At 38.3% G+C, this 22,696-nt stretch overlaps 1 protein-coding gene across 1 annotated transcript; it reads right to left on the bottom strand.

The window, feature by feature from the left end:
• Positions 1-7,638: 7,638 nt before the first annotated feature.
• rb1cc1 (RB1-inducible coiled-coil 1) lies at positions 7,639-21,818 on the bottom strand. The gene is made up of 23 exons (XM_023270361.3): positions 21,461-21,818; positions 20,357-20,489; positions 20,137-20,263; positions 19,864-20,034; positions 19,482-19,684; positions 18,941-19,355; positions 18,669-18,839; positions 18,403-18,587; positions 18,079-18,265; positions 16,722-16,803; positions 16,519-16,583; positions 16,309-16,412; positions 15,880-16,006; positions 13,680-15,604; positions 13,212-13,398; positions 11,690-11,798; positions 11,073-11,364; positions 10,181-10,229; positions 10,033-10,080; positions 9,530-9,588; positions 9,187-9,314; positions 8,806-8,876; positions 7,639-8,542 (listed from the first exon to the last, which is right to left on the bottom strand). The coding sequence occupies exons 2-23, from the start codon at positions 20,425-20,427 to the stop codon at positions 8,465-8,467; spliced, it is 4,854 nt and encodes a 1,617-aa protein (XP_023126129.2). The 5' UTR covers positions 20,428-20,489; positions 21,461-21,818; the 3' UTR covers positions 7,639-8,464.
• Between the last annotated feature and the right edge of the window lie 878 nt (positions 21,819-22,696).

Below are 22,696 nucleotides of genomic sequence, written 5' to 3' on the forward strand. Positions count from 1 at the left end.
CTGTAAAACACATTTACAGCATGACTTCCCAGGTTTATCCCTCTTGTGAGCCATCTGCCCCCTTTTTTGGCTCTCAATAAACCTGGGCTCATCTTTCCCAAACCCAAAGTAAGAGAGAATTAGGGCATTGTGTGCATATGCATTCTCTTAAGCATTCCAGAAAATTTCCTGATTGCCCTGGCATCTTTTTTAGAGAGCGCTTGGACATTGTTTTTCTCCTGACATTTTGCAATCCTGTGTGGAGAGAGTGCTACTGATTGAAACAGTATAAAACAATACTTTGCAAAGTACCCACACAGCAAACAGTAAATGGAAACTGAAAAAAAACAAACATGTTTTCACATTTAATCCAACTTAAAGGAAATAAAAATAGCACATTATGCCCTAATTGAGTGCTGTACCGTCCGCAAATACTGTTACAAGGCCGATCAGGATTAGCAGTGGAACATACCTAGTTATCTATTTCTGAGTGCCAAGACTGCTAGCAGTGGGCAACTAAATTTCAAAAGCTGGCAAATCCAGTTGTCTCCTAAATACAGAAAGTACTTAAATCCAGAGCTAACAGAAGAAAAAGACGGATAAAGGGTGCTCTGCATATCACCGAAAAGCTTGTGCACTTTTCAGAATCACTGGCTAGGTTAAACAAATATGCTAAGTAGAGATCAAAACAATCCTTTGATCTGCAGCCTAGTTTCCAGAGGAATGGCTTGGCTGTTGTTGTAAATAACTTGTATAAATCTATATACCATTTGCCTTCAGGTAATATCAAAAGTGCCAGGGATTCACAGGCAAATACCTTGTGGTTAGGAAATAGATCAGATAAAAGCATATAAATATTTCAGCAACACGGCACCCTGTCATTTCCTGTATTAAAGCTGAGGTTTTTAACCCCATATGATCATTTTACTTATTTCGTTCTAGCATACAGACATGAATGAGGAACATCTGATTACAAAAAAATACTTTCTACCCCTTTCTATTTTGTAGTTAGGAAAAATGTTCCTACCTCCAGCATGCCATTCAGGTCAAACACAATGTAAAACATTGTGCTAAACTTCATACAAAAGAGGCTTGAAGAATCAGAATGCAGAAGCTATGCAACTTGCTGACTAACTTTGCCCTCTGTTTTGATCGGGCACACAAAGAAAAACGCTGTCCATTCAAAACAGACAGCATAACTCTTTTCAGAGAGGGGGGACCGTGAACAAACGAGGCCATGTCCTGAGCTGCAGTCAGTTTCCCGTCAGGCCTGCACAGTGCACGGTGAGGGCCGCAGGGACTGGGACCGGCTGACACCACTCTCACAGGCAACAGAACTACTTTTGTACACACTATCATCCTCTGGAGCTTTTTTTTCCCCTCTTTTATCCCCAAATTGGACAAATGTGCCTTTTGGTTTACAGCTTGCTCTACCTCAGCCCCTTTGGTCATGCTTCATAGACATGCTGACAATTTAAACAAAACAATGTTCTTGCAATATCATTTTATAGCAAGTTTATACTGTGTAAACAGCTGGATATTAATGATAAAACACAACACGTAGCTAACAGCAATATTTTAGTTTAAATTAGTCACATACATAAAAAAAATTTTATAAAGCAAAGAATTCAATTTGCTACCACTGCAAAAACACAGAAACCACAAATTAAACAGAAAAACAATAATAGTTGTGCTACTATAGTTTATTTGAATTTAATCCTGTGCTAGTCAATTGGGTTAGGATATCTGATGCTAACTAGCTTACACAGGCTTGCTAACTAGCTAACTCAACTAGCTCACTTAAACTGAACTTTGTCAACTCAAGAATAGCGATAGCTTAACCACACCTGATATGTCGAATAAAACTTGACAAATGGGAACAAAGTCAAAGAAAAACATTTTCAAAGTTAGTTAAGAACATACTGACCTTCAGGGTTGGCTGTTCAAATGACAACATATTTACACCTTTTATAAAATTATCTTTGCTATTAAAAATGCATTATTATCCCATGCTTTTTTTTTTAATCTCACTATGCCAATGCTAACAGGCTACATGAACAAATATAGCTAATAACTTGTTAAGATGTAGATCCTTTAACTGTTTATCAAATGTTATTCAAACTTTGTGTGGTCAGTAAAGAGTGTTATAATGTCTGCATTTGCAGTAAAAACTATTTTTGGGAATGTCATTATGTCAGCTCAAAAAAACAGAAGCCCAGAGCTTCCACTAATACACCTTACTGATTTTTGGTCCCACTGTGGAGCCTGGAAATTTGGCAAAACTGTATTTTTGAAATAACTGGTTTGTAATAATTTACAAGAGCACGTTTATTTGGAAACACTCCGTTTATATCAGCTTTTCAAATCCCACATTCAAAACATGTTTCTTGAAGAACATAACCAATTTAAATAATTAAGCGTTCTTGTTCTGTTATGTGTGAATATTGTACATTTACTGTGTGTTTCACGTGCTGTGCCGATATGTGATACCTGCTCTGAGGGGGCTAGCGGCTTTTATAGCGGTTAAATGAAATGACTATCAAGAATCACAGTGAGATTAATAAAAATTAGACAGACGTGAACCTTAAAAAAAATCAAACATTGCATAATTTCATTACTACACACTATTTTTACACCTGAGGAGAGTTTTAAATCCTAAAAAACTCCTCTTAGGTGTTTAAAGGATATCATGGGAGCTTTATCGAGCTCCTCCAGAGTCCTGGAAAAGCAAATTTGAGAGAGAACAGAATGTACCATATTCTTGACCCGTCTGCCTCAGATGCTTGCTGTATATGGAACTGAATACTGGACGTGAATTGTATCATTCTCTGTGTCAACTTGTTAGATGGCAGTTGCTGTAGTGGAGTGGTGAGAGCGGCACATATGCATTATAGGAGAAAATTGTGAAATGACAGATTCCGGGTGTGATACTGAGGGAATGACTAACTAATAGGAGGGGTGCTCCAGGCTGTTAGCTTTGAAAAGCAGTTTGCACATTACTTTATCTTGTCAATCAGATTCCTGGAATGGAAGAGGTGACTGATAACTTGAATTAATTATTTTCTTATTGCATGCATGTGTTAATTCATGTTAATTTATGTCCCTTACAGGCCCAAGCCAGAATATCCAGAGTAAAGCGCCACCTCTGGCACCCAGATCACCACACCACTCTCTTTGCATATATTTATATCAAATGAAAGACTTTTTTTAATCCTGTTGGAACAAGGACTGACTGCCAAATTTGATTTTAAAATGTACTTTTAAGCTGTTCATGGTTTCCGTTCAACAACTGAACAACACGGAGCAGTATTTATGGCTATGATGGGATTTGAAAGTTACAGATTATTTTTTCTAAGCAAATCCTGCTCCTTAAATCATAGCCCCATCCTTAAAGAAGAGGTAAATAATACAGCATAAGGTCAGCGCTAAGGAGGCATACCTTCCACATTCTCTATTTTTGTACGTAGTAAATTTAATTTATTTTAATGATGTAGTTCATTATACAAAGCAAGGTTTGCATTAATGACTGTAGCTTTTTGACTGTATCTGAACAAAAACACGAGCAGCAGCGATTCTGTGCAATGCACAGAGCATACTTTAAACAATTGCACTTCATTGAACATCTTTAAACATTCTGACAAATTTAACTTCCCCTGAACATAGAGGATAAGAGGAAAAACATTTCTCTGATGAGAACAGAAACAGCAAGAAGTTCTAACAAGGAAAAGCCTGCCAGGTGGCGAACTGGCTGCACCAACAGAACGCACAATCTGTCTGCTTCTCCTTCCAAACCATTGACAGCTGCCATCACCAGCCTTGCACACTCGCACTCAGTGGCTCCTCAGCTCCCTGCCCATCCCTCTTTAGTGTTTCCTGCTAACCTCAGAGACAGGGTCACCTGGCCCCCTAGTTGCCCGTCTGTGGGGCCCTGCTGGCCCCCTGGAGACCTGCCTGCATGGGGATGCATGGCTAACAGAGGTCTAGCAAATCCTCTTTAATATGCAAACCAAGGGGCTGTTCCTTTGACCTGAGACCATAGCTTTTCTAACAGTGAAATCCAAAAATATTCAAGTGATGTACAACGATGAGATTTGATGAACGTTTTTTGATCTGCTGCTTATTTGATATTACGCATTATCAGAGACAAACAGCACCATATTCAGGTTGTCTTCAGTCAGGGAGGACATTTCAGTTTAATCAAAGTCGTGCTGCAAGATGGAAGATTATGTTTTCTCCAACATATCTGAAAAAAAAAAACCCACAGTTTTGCCATTCTTGTTAAATTGGAACAGCATTTTTCCACTGGGTAAAACCTAAGCACACAGATGCACAGAGGCTAAAGTGAAGAGTGTTCCACAAAGCTAGCATTGCAACTGGGCTAAAAATAAAACCTGGCAAAGTTATTCTGATCCCTTATTGGTCCCATAGTTTGATTTCACATTTAGCATTTGCATTCCCCTCCGCATAAACATTTCATTCTTCCCCTCCTGCAGTACAATGAGACTTGAGTGACTTTGGCAGCAGATTTTGGATCGGTGCTCCTGAATCCACCAGTGTATGTTATCAGCAGGTAAACAAGCTTTCGAACAAAGCCATAATGGAACTGCAAGCGGCATAAAGAGGCTCATCTCAAAAGCTATACAGCCCATCAAAGCTGGTGTCATTTCCTCAACACTGCACTGCAGCTGGAAAATGCATGGCTGTTAGTTACAGTTTAAATCGCCTGTCTATTTTCAGACACTTCAGAACTATTTGTATTGATTATTTACTTGTCAGTAAGCAGCCAGATTACCAAAATAAGACAACAGATTTTAATGTTTACTGGATTCTTTTCCGTTTTGTTCTGTGGTAGGAAATCAAAAACTGTGTCATGCACTAAATTAAGGGGATTTGCACTATAGGGTATTTGAATAATTATTTTTCTTCTGAAAATGAAATAGTTCTGTCTATATTTGGAAGGATTACTGATGGCATTGAACTTAATGTGAAAATAATTTGCCCTTTAAATACGTAGTTAAGCTATATCCTACACTTTTTGCTCACCAGATGCAATCTTGTTAACCACACGCCTGGATGCCTGTCACCAAACTTTCCACATATTTGCCTTTTGGGTACAGCTCAGATGCACAACTAAACCTACGCACTCTCCTCCCAGTGAGTGGAGAAGCCTCAAAGCTTTCCTTTCATATGCTGCATTATCTCTATGGCGGTAATTATCCATAAAACTATGCCATCAGATGGTTATGATTTCCAATATGAACCCAATAAATGTGTTTAAAATTTGAATTATCATATTTATGTGGATATGTGTTACTAATAGTGATTATGTTTGTCATGTGGGTAGAAAATCAACCATCTTTATATTGCACATTCTCACATATTTCTCAGACATTTCATCACACATTTAATCTGCCCCTGTCTAAGATTTTCTACTGAACCTGTAGTCAAGGCAGAGGGGGCACAATAACGGATGAGATTATGAAGCATGTCTGTTAAAGCATGTCTGTTTGATCATCATTCTGTTTAGGTGAAGTTCTCTACTTGGTCTCTTCAGTCTCTGACAGCAGATATATAACCTAATCTCTTTCCCTAACCCTTTTCTTAGGAATGAATAGGGTGGAAATGTGATGGCATTAAGTCGATTTACTCCTTGGTTTGCAGTTTCAGCCTTAATGCCTCTTGGCTCTTCTTCAACGCACTCGTTCCATTTAGATTTCGAAAATATAAATGTTATGTTAAGGCTTTCCTATTTATTTTCATTTATCCATCATTTGAAGTTCATGCATATATTTCCTCTACAAATAATGCTTGTTTATTTGCAGCACCATCTATCTAGTATAGTGTCAGAGATATTGGAAAATCAAATACAACTTGTGTATTATCTTCAAATACAGAATATATCAGTAACAAAGGGCGAGATCTTAGACTGTATGACATTCTTTGTGAGTCGTCTTTGACATCGTTTTGATATCTCACATTTACTCATCTAAACCTTAATTTAGTGCATCCAGCATATGTTGACATGCAAAGAAAAGCTGTTATCATGTGTCTTTGAATTTCAGCTGATGGCATTTGGAAGCTGCATTAATATACCTGTCCTTGTACAATTACTGCAGTGTATTTGTGATGAATCTCTGCTTCTGCGCATAAAACTAAGTTCATGTTAACTTTTTTGCATGTTACAGATAAAAGTATGTTGAGCTTTTGCATAAAACAAATTGCTAATATTTGTTTATGTGGATGAATGTGTTTCAGAAGACAGTGACCTCATTTCACTGTCAAGGAAACATTTGTTCAAAAGAAATATGAAGTCTTTCTTCTTAAATGTGCTTATGAGTTGCAAAAGGATTTTTAAAATTTATGTGTGATAGTCTTGTTATTGATTAAAACAGGTTATTAGAGTAATATTTGGCTATAAGAGCACCTCAGCTCAGACAATCTCCCTGATGAATTGATGTACAAAATTATAGAAAGAAAATCACTTTTGAAATCAGATTTCTATTTCTAATAAAATGCTTTTAAACAATTTCATTAAATTTTTATTAATGTTTGCCTGTGTATCCTTATTTATGTATATATGTACGTAATACATATGCAGCTGCTTCTTTTAATAGGTGACATATCACAAAACAAAAACAAAGATTCATACGACATCACAAGTTCCGAAGCATGCTGCTCAACAACAGCCAATTTTATGATTCACAACTGAACACAAGTAGTCAAATATTGTAGAAAGAAGTCTGACAGCAAGTCAAAGGCAGTTTTAATGGTGGAACTAGCAAGAGACTACACATGGCAATGTTAAATCCCATTCAGCCTGATGAGAGTGACTCCCAGCAGCACTGAGCTCAGTGGGGGGTTGTAAACATTTACACTAAGAGCCTGTCCAGTGCACATGGTTGGTGCTTGCCAGCCACCTCGGTATCGAATGTTGTGTTGCATATTTTGTCATTCAGGCCTGTCCCGAAATTGTAGGAATCACACCATCAGTTTATGAAGGAGCCATCCAAATGTGACAACAGGCTTATGCTAAATGGAGAAAATAGAGCTAAACATTGTTAAAACACCCCTAGACCCACATGGTAGAGAGTGCTCGGCGGAGAGCTGCTATGCTCCCCGCTGTGAACTGGGAAAGTGATGTTGGTGGGCTTCCTTCTCCATGAGGGCCGCATCGTTCTTGGGCCCCGATTTGAAGCCTTTTTGAAGTCTGTTTTCTGCAGCAGTGTGCCAACATTAATGTTTCCACAAAAGCAAAAATGCTAAATCAAATGAATACACTATACTGTGCTATTCCACGTTGACTCCTGAATCCCCTAGAAAATTATAAAAGCATCATTATGAAAGCTATTTACTCTATATGCCATAAAAGCTTGTGTATTTTTTTGTCTCATACAAAATAGTCCGAATAATATGTCTTTTTTTTTCATTAATACACAAAATGTTCATTGTGAGCAAGTGAACAAGTCTTAGTGAGAAAAAGCAATTCTGCTGCTGTAATAAGTTTTTGTCCATGAACCAAAAAAATTTAAAAACCTGTGAATTAATGTATTATAAGAGTGACCCTATTTGCATTGCTTGGATTTCTTATAATCAAATATAACTCCCAAATAAAAATTAAAAAAACAAACAAAAAAACTCTTGGCCATTAAAACAGCTGAATGCGTCTGGGATCAATCCTTTATTGTTTCAAAACTCTATCTTTTACAATACAGTCATTTATTGTTACATGTGATTTGATGGGTAATATACAATGTCTTCCGATAATGAAACACAGTCACAAAGTATTCCTTTCTACATATCAATATTCTATGATAGTGAGAAGTTTGTGCTGATATATTTACTTAGTTCTGACAGCTCAATTAACTTCCCTTTTCAAATCAACAAAAGCATTGTTTTTGAAAGTGCATTTCAAGGATTGCAAAGACGACTGTTTCCATCAGTCAGTCATAATGTACATTTCAGTATTGACAGAGGGCCATACTGCTTTGTGAGTAACAAACAGCATTAACTACGTTTCCAACTACAACATTTATCTGGATAAGTAAATCAAAGAAAACATACCAATATGCATGCCATGAACATTCCTCCATAAACATTTATAATAAATGTATATTTTTATTTAATTATGCTGATAATGACACAGTATTTTCCACAAAAGGACAAATGCTGATAATGAGAACTAATATTTAACATCCAAATTTTGTTCAATTTCACACACAGGTCAAATGGCATAATGCCACAGTGTATAGGGCAGTGCCCTAATAAGGTTAATAGCATTTGGTCCACAATAACAAATCTGGGTTTAAAGAAAACAAAAATGTGACAGCAGGTGGGATTTTGAACTGAAACGCAAAATAGCATGATGATGATGATTTTAATTCTTTCCATTTAAGGTCTTTCGATTTTCAAGTTATGAATTATGATGTGAAGTTTCTGTTCAAAAATTAAACAATATAAATATACATTTTAGCTCATTACTTGGCTATTATACTTTTCTGTTCCATGGAACAGCTTTCACTCTGTAGAACTTGGTTCCTAAAGGAACCTTGAACCTGTTCTGGGCCTGGAAAAGAAAAAGGAGAAAACAAAGAGAGCTTAGTGAGAAAGAAATAAGGTTCAAACGGTTTACATAATTGTAACAACATTACTGACATTACTACAGTTGACTTGAAAAATGAAACAAATCCTTACTCAGTGTGGGTATTGTTACAAACTATTAATGTGACTTCCAGGCCCACACTTGTGTATATAACAAAATTATTTATTTACTTAAATATCGACGTATTTGAAAATATGAGCTAAAAATATTTTATAACTTTCAAGTACCTTTTTTGCCTGGCAATATTCCTTTTCCATCACCTTTCCAAGTACCCACGGCCGTCTTGAGGTCCCTGATGCTAAACAACAAAATAAATCACCTCGTTAAGCAGTGAACACTCAGGAAACCACTGATAAATAATTATAATTGATATTTGCAACATAAAGCTTCTTTAGAAATGGTAGCAAAAATAAAGCATAAAAGAAATTGTATTTAATCACCCATGTACAGATTGTATTTGGTTATTTTATAAATCCACTCATAACATAAAACCTAGCAGGTCACTGTCATTGATACACCTTTTTTTTTTCCCCATTATTAGTAAATCATTAAACAAATCCCAATACTACAGTTCTCATCGTGATCTCAAATGGTTTGGTGAAGCTGACCTGGTTTGAGGTCCAGTGCAGTGAGAGACTCTGAGTGGAGGAAGTAGAGGGTGGGTCCGACTGTGAACAGCACGTAGTTGTCATGCCTTTCATCCAGGATGATTAGAACCAAATCGCCTACCTGGAAACTGAAACATCAAAAGATAGGCAGAGACAAAGGGATGATGACACTCAGTTCTGCAAACTGATAATAAAAATGAAAACACATTAATGGTAATTATATAATAATGTGTATAATTATGACAAATGTAATGATGATCACAGTTTCAACTGCTAATAAAAATGCTAAAAATCACATCAGCAAGGACATGTTAAGGCCGTGTGTAATTTTTGATTCACTTACTCTCTGATGGCGATTTTGTCTGAATGCCGTGACGACACAGACGACATGCTTTGAGACATCTACAAAGAAAAGGATTAGAACAATGTGACTGGTGTTACACAGAAAAGTTAACAATACTGACTACAACTGACTTTCCATGGGACTTATTTTAACATTTGTGTGAATGGGGATTTGTAAATTACAGGTTTAGTAATTAGTATTATTACCTTTACCCACTGACACTGTTATGTTAAAATCTAATTCTAGCTGTACCGTTCTTTGTGAATAAAGCAATATCAGGATTGACCGGAAAGAACCACAAAAGCAAAATCTTAACATTTATATTAATATGTATGTTTATGCTTCAATAACATTCATCATTTTGCACATTCTAATGACACTCTTGGTAAAAAAAAACAACTCATTTCTTCTTTGGCCTCATATGTCAAGATTTTACTCTTTGATGCTACTGCCACCTAGAGGAGCAGATGTTACATAGCCCATAGTTATAATAATGAACTGACCAGTCTCTGACTGAGGCGCTTGTTTTCTTCTTCCTTCATGTGTAAAGTCTGAAACACATATTAGATGGATTAAACAGATAAAGACATACAAAAACAAAGCTTTCTGTTCTAGCAAATGTACTAACATAGGTGCAGTATGTATACTTACCCTCTCAAGTAAGATTATCCGCTGTTTCTCCTCTGACATCATATTATCACTACAACAACAACAAAAATACAGATCAAAAACGGTCAGCTGTATGCAGTATAATAAAACATTAAGACAATTGTATATATGGTCTTCTAGCAGGTTTTAATGGGAATAAAAGAAAACTTACACTGTCTGATCCTAGCCTGCCTTCCTTCCACTGTCAAATGTCCCTTTTGTCCATCCATAGTTTACACAATAGACTCCTTCTTCAATAACGCAAAGGTCTGTTTCTCTGGCTAGCAATCAGTTACATAAAATCCTAACAAACCTTACACTACTTATAAATGGAGCCTCCTTCAGGGCTGATCTACTACAGTTTAATTTTACACCAACACACGAGAAAACAAAATCGAAGTATTGCAGCAATGTGTGCGTACAAAAATGAAAAGAATTGGTCATGAAAGTGGCGAAGCATTTCAGATACTTAAGAGCATCTCACTGCTTGTACCAGCATGTCTTTGCATAAAAGTATTTAAATTCTAAGTCCAACTTGGAAACTAAAATCCTAGTAATTCAGATTACACAGCTGAACAGTTTTAACTGGGAAGAAAGACTGTGTGTATCCTGCCTACATCACTTGTCCTCCATGTTCACTGTCAAAATTCTGACCAAAAAAAAGGCTTCTGAAGCTTGTGTTACTCAACAGGTTTCTAATACAACATTTACCAGGCTTAAAGCACAGGCCTTAAGCAGGTTGAGACTATGCATGTTAATGTGTTGTTCTCCCCAGTGACTTGGTTTTGTGTGCATGTAAACACGGAACTGTAAATTATATAATGTGACAACACAATCACTGGGACATATCTCACACTGTAAACAACACAATGTTTATTGTAGGGTAGACGCTTACTGGACTGTCACCATGCTGGCTTCCACTGCTGAATCAACATGTTCGTCATCTCGAATGGCTGCCACAGAGGCCAGTCTGTCAGATTCAGCCAGGGGCTCAGAAGAACAAGCCTCAGAAACAGGCAGAGCTCTAGCTGTTGCTCCAGCCTCTGTGACCTCGTGAGCAGAGGGGTTTGAGGCAAAGAAGGCAGAGGAGACCAGTGCAGTGCTGCGCATGCGGTTAAGCTCTTCTTCCAAGTGTTTCTTTTCCTGCATCACACTAGCCCGGTCCTCAGACAGTGTCTCTATCAGAGCTGCAATACGTTAAGATAAATGAGAAACACTGACAGACACAGCATGCCTAAATATGCATTCTAAAAATGTTTCAATGGATGGATATAGCAACGAGTAGTAAGGAATAGGAAAACCGCTGAATATCTTTTGCACATATTTTTAACAATACTGTGTTACATCTCTTTTTGACAAAAAAAAGTATGTTTTTAAAATGAGTAACATGCTTTAAAACACAAATTACACCACTGGTTACTAGACATATTTAAAGAGATACCAAAAATACATTTTAGACACAAAAAATGACACTTTTCACTAATCAGTCAGTATGAATAGTACAGCACTCACCTTTGTCCTTCTCTTGCTGTTGAGTAACTTTCCGCAACTTCTCTGTGAGCTCATTGATGATCTGCTCCTTCTTCAGCTTTTCTCGGGTTAGAACAGTGTTGAAATTTGTCTGGACAAACAAAAAAAAAATAGTTTTAAACTTTAACAAGCTAAGCAACTATTTTGATGACCACACAAATGTTACATCAAAGCACAAAGGATGGTTTTTAACTGCTAAGTTCTAAAGATGCAGGTTAGCCTGCAACCATGCGAGTTCTTGTATTGTATTGGACTTTATCTCTTCACTATGTATTATATCTGTCAATAAATAAACAAAACTGAAGCAGAATTATATGATCCCAACTGTTACATTAAAAATAGGCAACTAAATTTGGCATTTTCTGTGCAGAACAGCACTCTAACCAGATTAAAATCTGAAGGTAGTGCACCAGAGAAAGGTCTGATGTCTCCATAACAGGAATGCATAGTAAACAATGTAAACACTAAATCATGCAATACAAATCATATGGCAGAGTACAGAGGAAAAGTAAGAGGAAAACCTTTCTGCTTTCCATTTGGTGTAAAGCAATCAGAAAGATCAAGATTAAGGAAAGCCTAGAAAACAATGGATATGCTGAATAACTGAATTAAAAGACTGATCTGCAGAGTTGCAAGGCTCAACTTAAAACAAATGAAACTGTCTGTGCAGTAACTATTAAAATCAAATGTTTCGCAAGGTACTCATTACTTAAGGGTGCACCAGAGAGAGGTCTGATGTTTCAATAACAGAAATGCAAAAAAAAAAAAATTGTGTAAACACTAAGTCCCTTAATCTGAATCATATGGCAGAGTAAAGAAGGAAAAATAAGAGTAAAACTTTTCTGCTGCCCCTGTGACTTCCTTTGGTGCAAAGCGATCAGAGAGAAGAAGATTAGGGCCAGCACAGAAAAAAAATGATTTGCTGGATAAATTAATTAAAAGACTGATCTGTAAAGGTGCAACTTAAAATCAAACTCAGTCAGTACTACTAAAGAATAAATGTTTCACTGGGTAAGTACTTACTACTGTATTGAATTGCTCAGTTTAACATTCACTATTCAGTAAATGTAGTTAGGAAAGCAATTCACATCTCACTACATAGATTGCCAGTTTATTTGGTCCACCTGACTAAAATTAAATGCATTTAATACAACAGTCCCAGCTATGCGCCCTACTCTCATGAAGGTTAAAGAGATGCTGATTAAACTTTACAGGCATTTTGGGGGCTGTTGTTTATGGTGCTGTGGAAGTGTATTGCCTTATCCTGATTAGTGTGTGTGCAAAAAGCAAATAGCTCTATCAGATGTAAGCTTGGAACTTTAGTACTGCTTACGTTTCAAGCAGTTTAAAGATCAAAATTATTACTAGGAAGAATATAGCATCAATTAAGGCAATATTAATTTCCTGTACAATAAAAAAAATAATAATAAAAGTTAAGTTATTGCTACACATCAACATCCAAAGTACAGCGCCTTTAAATATTGCTTAGAGCCCAAATACAAACCTGCTGTTCTGCGATTAGAGACGTCTTGAGGTTCTGTATCTCCTCATTCTTCTTCTTCTCCAAGAGCTCCATCTGTGTCTGCAGGGAAGCCCTCTCCTGCTGCAGGCGCTCTTGTAGTGCTGAGTCTAGAGACAGAGGTGCTCCGGCATCTGTACGCCCCTCAGCGTGCAGCGACAACCCTTCCTCACTGAAAGCCACACAGTAAACTTTAATTCTGACAAAGGAATTATGTAATAATAGCGCCTAAATACACATATAGGGAAAAGATAAATAAGAGTTAATTCTTAATCAACAGCTCAATAGATTGTTCACATATCCAACCCTAGATTTTCTTTTAGTGTGTAGTTCTATATACCCTAACCCCATCCACTACAGTCAGGTTTTGTAACTTAAAAAACAGATAAACCAATACTTAATTTCTATTTGTGATATTTTTGTAACTAAGACAAAAAAAATAAAAAAAATCACCTTTTTGAGGACTGTCTCTCATGAAGCTCATTCTCAAGTTGTCTGATTTTGTCTGACAGTCTTTTCTCCATCTCCTCCTTCTGCTGCTCTAACTCTTTAAAGGCATCTGGTGTTGCAGCCTTCGCGACCTCTTCTTTTTCAGCTGCCTGTCTGTCCTGCTCTAGTTTTTTAGAGAGCAGGTCATTTTCTGCCTGCAAACTGCTGATAACAGTCCTCAGCTCCTGCTCCAGCTCTTGGAAACTCCTCAACTGCTTTTCTTTTTCTTCACTGAATGCAGCCACTTTCTGATCTAATTCTTCTTTAACTTTCTGCTGCTGCTCAGCATGTTTTTTCTCAGCATCCTGGGCTTGCTGTTGTAGAGAAGAGAGCTTGCTGCGCAACAAAATAGTCTCCTCATCATGCCTGTCCACCAGCTCTGAAATGCAGTGGTCCTTCTCAATCCTCATGAGAGTCCTCAGCTCTGCTAGATCCACTTCATACTCCTCATTTTTTGCATGAAGCTTTTTTTTGATATCTGCCAGCTCTTCACTAAGAACTTTGGTCTCAGCCTCTACCTGGGACTTCACAGCCTCTGTCTGCTGCATCTTGGTTTCTTCTAATAAGAGCTTCACCTCCTCTGTCTCTGATTCTTTGAGGGCTAGCTCCACCTCTAGTCTGCATCGGAGTTCTGCAAGCTGAGTAATCCGAGCTTCTAAGTCCTTGACTTGGTTGTCCTTCTCTCTAATAGCAGTAGCATGGTGATCAGCTGCCTCACTCATCTTTGCACTATTTTCAGCAGCAAGATGTTTCAGGGCCTCCTGGTTATCCTTGGTGAGGGACTCCAGTTCTGCCTTGTGTTCCTCCTTCATTCTGTCCTCCAACTCCTTCAAATGGCACTGTGCAACAGCTTCCAACTCCTGACGGATCTTCTGCTGACTACGTTCAATCTCAAAGTGCAGATTCTCCAGCTGGCTGGTCAAAGAGTCCCTTGAAGCTGACAGCATCTTGATCTCTTCAGTTTGATCACTGATAACCTGCTCCAGGTTTTTCATCCTGTCAGTCTGATTACTCTCCATTTCAACCCATCGTTCTTTCTCACTTTCATACTGAGTAAGTTCTTTCTCTTTGCGCTCCATTAGCCCCTCCAGCTCCAACATTGCACGCTGGACGTCTCTGACAATATTCTGGTTTACTTGGTTTTCCTCTGTTAGCGTCTGAACCTGCTTCTCAAGTTCTTGCCGACTGGTCAGAAGCTCACTTTGGTGCTGCTCCTTTAATTCCAGTTCACGGGTCTGGCAGATGTTGGCCACAATATTGTTCACCTCTGTGGTCATACTGCGCAGAACAAAGCCAAAGTCGTGTTGTTCTTTTAATACTAGGCCTCGCAAGTGGTAGAGGTCGTCCTTCACACTTCTTAAGTTGGAATGGGACTCCTCCGCAGCAAATCGATACTTCTCAATAACTTGTTTGAGAACAGTGATCCTTGAGTTCTCCCTCTCTAGTGTTGTGGTATCCTGCATTCGCTTGTTGTCAATAGCATTAATGACTGAGGAGTATAGTGACTCCACCATCATTTCAGGGCTTGTGGGGTCACTGATAGGGTTTGGAGAGGTCAAGTTCCCTTCAATCACAAACTCATTGACAGCAGACATGAAGTCAGATTCAGGACTCTCTGCTAGAGAATCTAGGTCAAGGGATCCTTGTTGCAGGACTGGATCCATATTCGGATGGCCAATAGTTTCAAAGTCAAATGTTTGTGCATCAATACTGTCTGGGGATAAGTCCTCTAGAGGAGCAGGGACAGGAACATGTAGAGGCTGGCAGCTGGGTCCCTGAAGGCTAAGAGAGGGAGGCGTTTTGGACGACATCGGCGTTGTGGTTCCAGGTATGCTTTCAGACTGTGGAGTGAACGCAGTTGATCTCTGGGCACTCTGACTACAAGATGCCTAGAAAGACAGAACACAGTAACATGCAAGAACAAACAAAAAGCTCATTCAACCTGGAGTTTAACCTAAAAATAACTGACAAAGCAAAATTATACTATATGTAATAACCACCGTGGGTTTGGGATGATCCAAAACTACTACTGCTAAGTTTGACAGTCAACAGAAAAAGAAAAGTCAATTTGACAAAGTTACCCTTCAGCATATATTTTTCCCAGCCACAATTGGAAAGAATTATGATTAGTATAAATGAAAAGTGGAAATAATGATGCCATTACCCTTTGTTCACTTAGCAGGTCAGTTATCGTTTGAGACATCTCATCCACACTCTGTGCAGCTTGGACCAGCTGCTGAAGTGCCCCTACATGACGATGTAAGGGCTCAAAGTCACACATGGTGGGGACCCTGTAGAAAAAAATATTGGGAATACAATAAAAGAGTAATAAAAAGCATGTTGTGAATATTTTTGTACAAGCAGACTACAGCATAGGTCTTCACCTTGCCATTTTTAAGAGATACTGGTTTCATTTAGGCCAGTTTTCACACCAAAAGATCAAATTCCAGTGTTTTAGAAAACTGCACTTAGGCTTTTAATACTGAATTCTTAAAGGCATTTGAAATACAACTGCTTAAATTGGCTAGTACGTTCATGTGACAGGCAAGTTCATATGTAAAACCATGTAAATGATTTGAGGACAATTACTTACATAAGGAAAGGCTGCACCTCTACAGGACAACAAGATTTCAAGTATTGAAGATCCTCAAGTGAGATGTCTGGGAGTTCATCATCAAATCTTCTGGGCTTTCGTGTCTATAAGCAATAATGAACGGAGAGAACATAGATCCCATGAAATACAGTGAAAAAAAATTGATACACATGGCAAAACAATCTTGGCCAAAAAGGTCACACAACTTACACAAAATGATGTTGGAGGCCATGAATCAAGTCCTCGAAACAACCGGTTTCGGAGGAAAGACTTTCCTGAATAGACAGAAAATAAATAAATAAATAGGTCTAAACTCTGATCTAACTTGCAGCTGAAGTGCTTTTTCAAAGGCACATTTTATTCTGCTGCAATAACTCAAATGCCATCAGCTGGGTTTTTCGAAGAACACTTACTAAAGAGTTTCCCAAAGGATTCCCTTTTGAACTTCTCTGCCTCGTACAGTCGTTTCCCATCCTTCACAAGTGCATAGGCCCACTGAAAAGATGATCAAAATGAGTTACCGTACTTTCCGCACTTTGAACCCTGCGGCTTATACAATAATGTGGCTAATGTATAGATTTTACGGGCGAGTTTCATGCCATCAATACATTTAGCCTCGTCACATCAGACCAATGAAATTACCAAACAGGTCACAGTGGACCAATGAAACTGTTCGAATTAAATCAAACGCACTCACACTAAATTCTTCAAATCAGTCATTTTGCGCTTCATGCACACACTCTCATCATGGAAAACACACGAAGAAATGCATATGATGCAGCTTTTAAGTTAAAGGCAATCGATCTGCCTGTTGAAGAAGGAACAGGTACGTAAGCTTGACATCAATGAATCGATGGTGAGACGGAATTGGCAGCGTGAACTGACTCAATGCATTTTACTGCCGTGTTACAGGCACTGTTCGGGAAAAAAGCATTTATTTAATTAAAAGTTTTTTAAAAATTCTGTGTAAATGTCTCATGTTCCAATGTGGACACCTGCGGCTTATATATGTACAAAAAATTTTTTCTTTTTAAATTTAGCGGGTGCGGCTTATATTCAGGTGCGCTCAACAGTCCGGAAATTACGGTGACTTAAAATCACACCATAAAGTAATAATTGTGTTTCTCGCAAAATCTGCAGTGTTAATGTTGTCTTTAATGTTATTTAAATTCCAAATAAAGAAGTCTTGACTTAAGAGTACATTGTTAAAGACACTTTTGAAATAAAATAGAAAGGGAACGCAAAGAAATGGAACGAGTTGCTTCCTGTTGCAACAACTATAATCCCCCCCCCCCAAAAAAAAAATAAAATAAAATAAGTTGAAAGAGGAAAAATATAAGCATTCAGTTATTAGCTTCCAACTTTTCCCACGTTCTGAGTGTATTTAGACACATCCGTATATAAAATAAGGACTGTAGGCATTATCAGTTGGGGCTAATATGTATGCAGCAGTTGTTGGCAACAACTCAAAGACCTGATAAAGTATTTTGTGCTATGCTAATGTAGTGGGAGCAGCCACCAATAACATAAATTTACACTTGTAGTCCTTCACGTACCTGTGCAATAGGATATTTCCCCCAAACATAAAAGCAACAGAAGTCAAAATAAATTAACCATAAAATGAATTCAAACCACGTACTTGTAGCTGAATATGCTCTCAGTGCTTAACACACCCTAAAGCTTCATATTAAAAGATGTTAAAGAGCTTCTGCATTGTATCACTATATCTGAATGCACGGTTAGTGTCCAGTAATGACTTTCAGCACTGACCTCTCTGTAGTGGCGCATAAACATTTTTCTTCTGACGACTTCGACAACTGCCAAGCAGTACATCTGGGGCACAGTACTGAGGGCCTCGACCACCCTCACTCTTTCTATTAGCTCTGTCAGAAGTCTGAGCAGAGCCTGAAGCTTCTCCCCATCCTGGTCTGCATGAAGCATCACGTAACAGCACCATCTAAAATCATCAACACCATTGAAATTGTAAACATGATTGCCTGGACCATGGGATTTTAAAAAACAAACAATAAGACTGCATTCAATAGAACAAGCCACAATCAGAGTAAATATCAGAGAAGTGGTTTTCAGTTATACTTCAGTCTGACTTGAAGGTTGTTTGCAAGTTCTTGTTTGGCAGTGGTGCACTTCTTTTTAATGTCTAGCAGCTTCCTGTGGTTGTTGAGCATGATCATCAGCTGGTTGGTGTGACTCAAACACAAGTCAGGCAGAACAGATGTATCCTTCAGGTTTTCAGCCCGTTTCTGATTGGCCAAAAATCCCTGCAAGCAATGACATGTAAGCACAATGTATAAAAAGATGGAAATGGAGGTCGTCATTTAACAGCATTTATCTCAACATACCTGAGCAAGTTCTTTCTGCTCATTCACCAACTTCTTGCAGCTTGCAATCATTTGGTCTAGAGCATACAACCTGTCCTCAAGCCCTTTGATGGCCTTCATGTTTTGATTATCTAGCTTGGCAATTGTGTCGCGACAATCTGCCAGGAAGGGCTGAATGATCCGTGGGTCAAGCTGAAAGATACAAGATCTCAGTAAAGCCCCATTTTTTCTGCACCATTTGTAACCGCAAATTTAGAACATTACTTTGCCATGTCGATACATCCACCACTCACCCTATTGATGGAGTCAAAGCATTTCCTTACAACAGATTCCACATCATTGGGTCTGTCTTGTACGTTGATCCAGTCTAATAGTGTCACATTGAATGAGGACAGGTTGGCGAGCTCGGGCGTGTCATCGTCTAATAGTGCAGCTCTCAGCCCACCACTGTCAGTCATTTCATTTGTTTCCTGGTCTCCAGCTGCCTCACATGTGGCTGTCCCCGAAGCAGAGAAAGATGCGGATAGCTTGGAGGGCATCTGTGCTTCTCCAGTGCAGAGCACAGAGTCAGTGGATTTTTCTTCTTCGGTCTCATCTGAATCCTTTTCTGGGGTTGAACTGGACTTTTCCATGCTCTCTCTGTAACTGTGTCTCGTCAAACATTCCAGCAGAGGTATCCTGGCCATCACAGCAACCGCTGTCCCTAACCTGCAATCATAAGAGCCGGTTAATTAACACTTCATTTTCAATGTCTTATTTATCTATTTCAAATTCACACCTATTGGACAGGATCAGAAAAGTGCTAAGTATCACAACCTTGGTAGCAACACTTACTTTGAAAGTTTAACTTTAATTTCCTCCAAATCGTGTTGATAATTTGTGTATGCAGTGTTGAATTTCATGAGCAACTTCTGATAAGACAATGTGCAGTCATCCAGATTAGCCATAATAGCAGCCCAGCCTTGGTGTTGAAGGTGTTCATCATGAACCAAACGTTCACAGAAAGAGCAAAGTTTGTTGGCAACTTCAAACATTTCCTGGAAAGGTTGAAAAAATAAATGCCATAAGGTCAGTGTCAGAGGAAGTAAACAGGAGAGCCATAATATTGAATTACTTACAGTGATATTACATTATAATTGAGATGTGCAATGTAATGCAGCAAAAACTCAATACAAAAAAGTCCCTGCGAAAGTTAGCCTTAAAAAAATATACCTACCAGAGCAAGTTGTGTTCGTGAGGCAACAGTGTGAAAGACGGCTGGCATCAGCAGGGACTCCTCCACCTTAACCTGAATCTCACTCTCAATTGAGAAGGTGGTTTTGGGGATCGTTGGATCCCGGTCACACAAGATCATCTCTTTGTTGAATAGGAATATGGGGTTGGTTTCCTAAACATCAACAGTAAGAGAATAGTAATCACAATTTCATATATGTAATTTGAATACATTTAAAGAAAATAAAAAATGCACAGACAAATTGTTTAAACTTACAGTGCCAGCACTGTAGCTGCAGACGCGTCTCTCTGCAGCCATACATTCCCCTCCATTGACAACAAGGACTTGATGTTGAATTGCAATCTTATATTTGGCTTGGATGGCATGTTTGAGCTCTAGTACACTGAGACAAAGAAAAAAAATTCTTTAGGTCACAAGAAACAGCAATCACTGACCGATACCTTTCATTAAGAGCGGTAAAATGTCACTTTCTTACGTTTGGACAGCAAGGTCAGTGTCAAATGTCAAAGTGCTGCCATTGTTGACCTGGAACACATACAACTTCATGTTGAATCTCCCAGAGTTCTTTGCACTTGCCTGTCTTGTTCATTTAGTCACTGACCAACCCCCTGCAATAGGAAAAAAAAAAAACACACAAACATGAACATGACAGCTGATGGCTAATTCTTTCCTGTTGTCATTAAATAAGTTCTAGTAGGAGGTGTTGTGCAATTTACTTAAAGCACAATGCCACAAAGATATTTGATTAATACTACTTAAGGTTTTGTTCACCTTAAACACAGGCTGTAATTACATGAAGGTTGGTATTATCACAGTCTGCTTCTTCAGATTTAGTTGAGATTTATATTCATACCATTGTAATTTATTGTCTGTTGAATAACGAGTAAAGTAGCTGAGTCACTGTGTCGTTTGAGTTAGAATACTGTCAAGTTTCTGATGTCGAAATAGTCCTCTAATACGTTGGTTTAATTCATAACAAAGCCAATCTTCTGACACTGTTTGGGGGAGTAGATAGTTGATAGACGTTTATCTGGAGAATGGCAAGGCAGAAGGCTTCACTGAGGAAATGCCAAGTTAAAGATATAACAAAACATAGTTAGCGACAACTTACCACTACCTGTTAGGTATTTTGCTGGTGACAACATAAAACATCTCACCTACTGTCTCAGACTGTGAACGTTGGTGTGCTAATTACCGTTAATAACGTTAGCCGTGAGAACGTCTGCGGGTCTCTCAGCTTCCATGTTTACCACAGTACGGATGTTTGTAGTTTCTGTTTTTAGGACTGAGCACACTCAGTCGTTGTTACTAACCCCGAGGCCTCTATTTAGTCATGATTACAGTGCCAACGAAGTGGCCAACAGCACCTGCTAGCAGGCTAGCTAGTCAATAATAACCTGCTAACTGGCTATTAGCTAAAACAGCTGTGAGGCTAGCGCAGGATAGCATTTTCTACGGTCGATGGATTTGACAAATGTAATAACATTAGCTGTACTGGTCAACGTCCCATGTTTAAATGTACATTAGCATGAGGATTAGATGTCACACAGAATTAAACAAATGATTTCCTTGGTCTTACCTCACTTTGCTCGCATCTCCTCGTTCTTGGTCTAGGTCCTCGCCTAGGCGACTTGGCTAGCTAACAAGCTAGCACCTAAGCTAGCTAGCTAACCCGTTTTAGCTTGGCATACATAGAGCTAGCTTAGCAGAGCCTTAGCTAACGTTAGCCAGACTGGACTAGATTAGACTAGAATTACTGACAGTCATGATTAATTGCACAGAATAAACATACTCCTGTTAAATAAATTTCTAATTTGGCAAACTCCAACCGGGATGGTGTAACACACGGACTAAACCACCAGTTTATCTCAGAGAGCTAACTACGCTAGCACCCTCTCAGTAGCTCTGGCTGTTTTGTTGTTGTCATCTGCTGATGTGCAGTCCGTGAACGATCCACTCAACAGAGATCCAACTGAGCTCGTACCAGAGTGGACTTGCAAGCTAGGCTAACTTACTACTGTAAGATTTTTCAAATACCTTTTTTAAATATCCTTCATGTCAATTTTTTACCTTTATGCGTGGTCAAAACGTTTGATTATTTTAGCGGTCTATGTTGAAGATAAAAACAAAATGATATGAACTAAATTAAGTGGGCTTTTTGTATCACTACTTTGTACTACTACTTGTGCAGTTTACCATTTTTACATTTAAAACTTCTGTGAAAGTAATTGTGAGACTTGTGCTATTCTGATTTTATATATTGTAAAATGTTTGTTTTTGCCGTTTTTATTTTTGCTTGTTTCAAACAACATGCTTTGGACACGAAATGAAGTTGGTCCTCAAAAGAATCCGAACTAGTAACTGATACGACCATTTTTCCCCATGTTGTTTTTCATACAGTTTTACTATAATTGACAATAGACCATTAAAAGACACAATTTAAGCAGACTCAGTAAAGTTAACTAATACTTGAAGATGTGTATGTTACCGATCGGGTTCAAAAAAATATGCTCGTCGACCAGCGTTATATTTCCCATCAGTATTTGCGTTCGTCACTGTACTTTTCCAGGTGTATTCTGGGAAAATAACAGAAAAAACGCTGTCGAGTGTTTTGCTGCAACATGAGAAGGGGTGTGGTTAATGTAAGGCTGCAGTGTGTGGATGATAGTATTTTGCTGCAGAGAGGAGGTAGTTTCGGGGGGATTGTATTCGATCTGCTGGAATTTCATTAAAACTTTGTATTAACCTTGTATAGACTTTATATAACATACCATGTATATATTCTGTATTGGGCACAGTTTTGATGGGTGAACAC

Source organism: Amphiprion ocellaris, chromosome 10, assembly GCF_022539595.1.
Source record: "Amphiprion ocellaris isolate individual 3 ecotype Okinawa chromosome 10, ASM2253959v1, whole genome shotgun sequence".
NCBI classification, from domain to species: Eukaryota; Metazoa; Chordata; class Actinopteri; family Pomacentridae; genus Amphiprion; species Amphiprion ocellaris.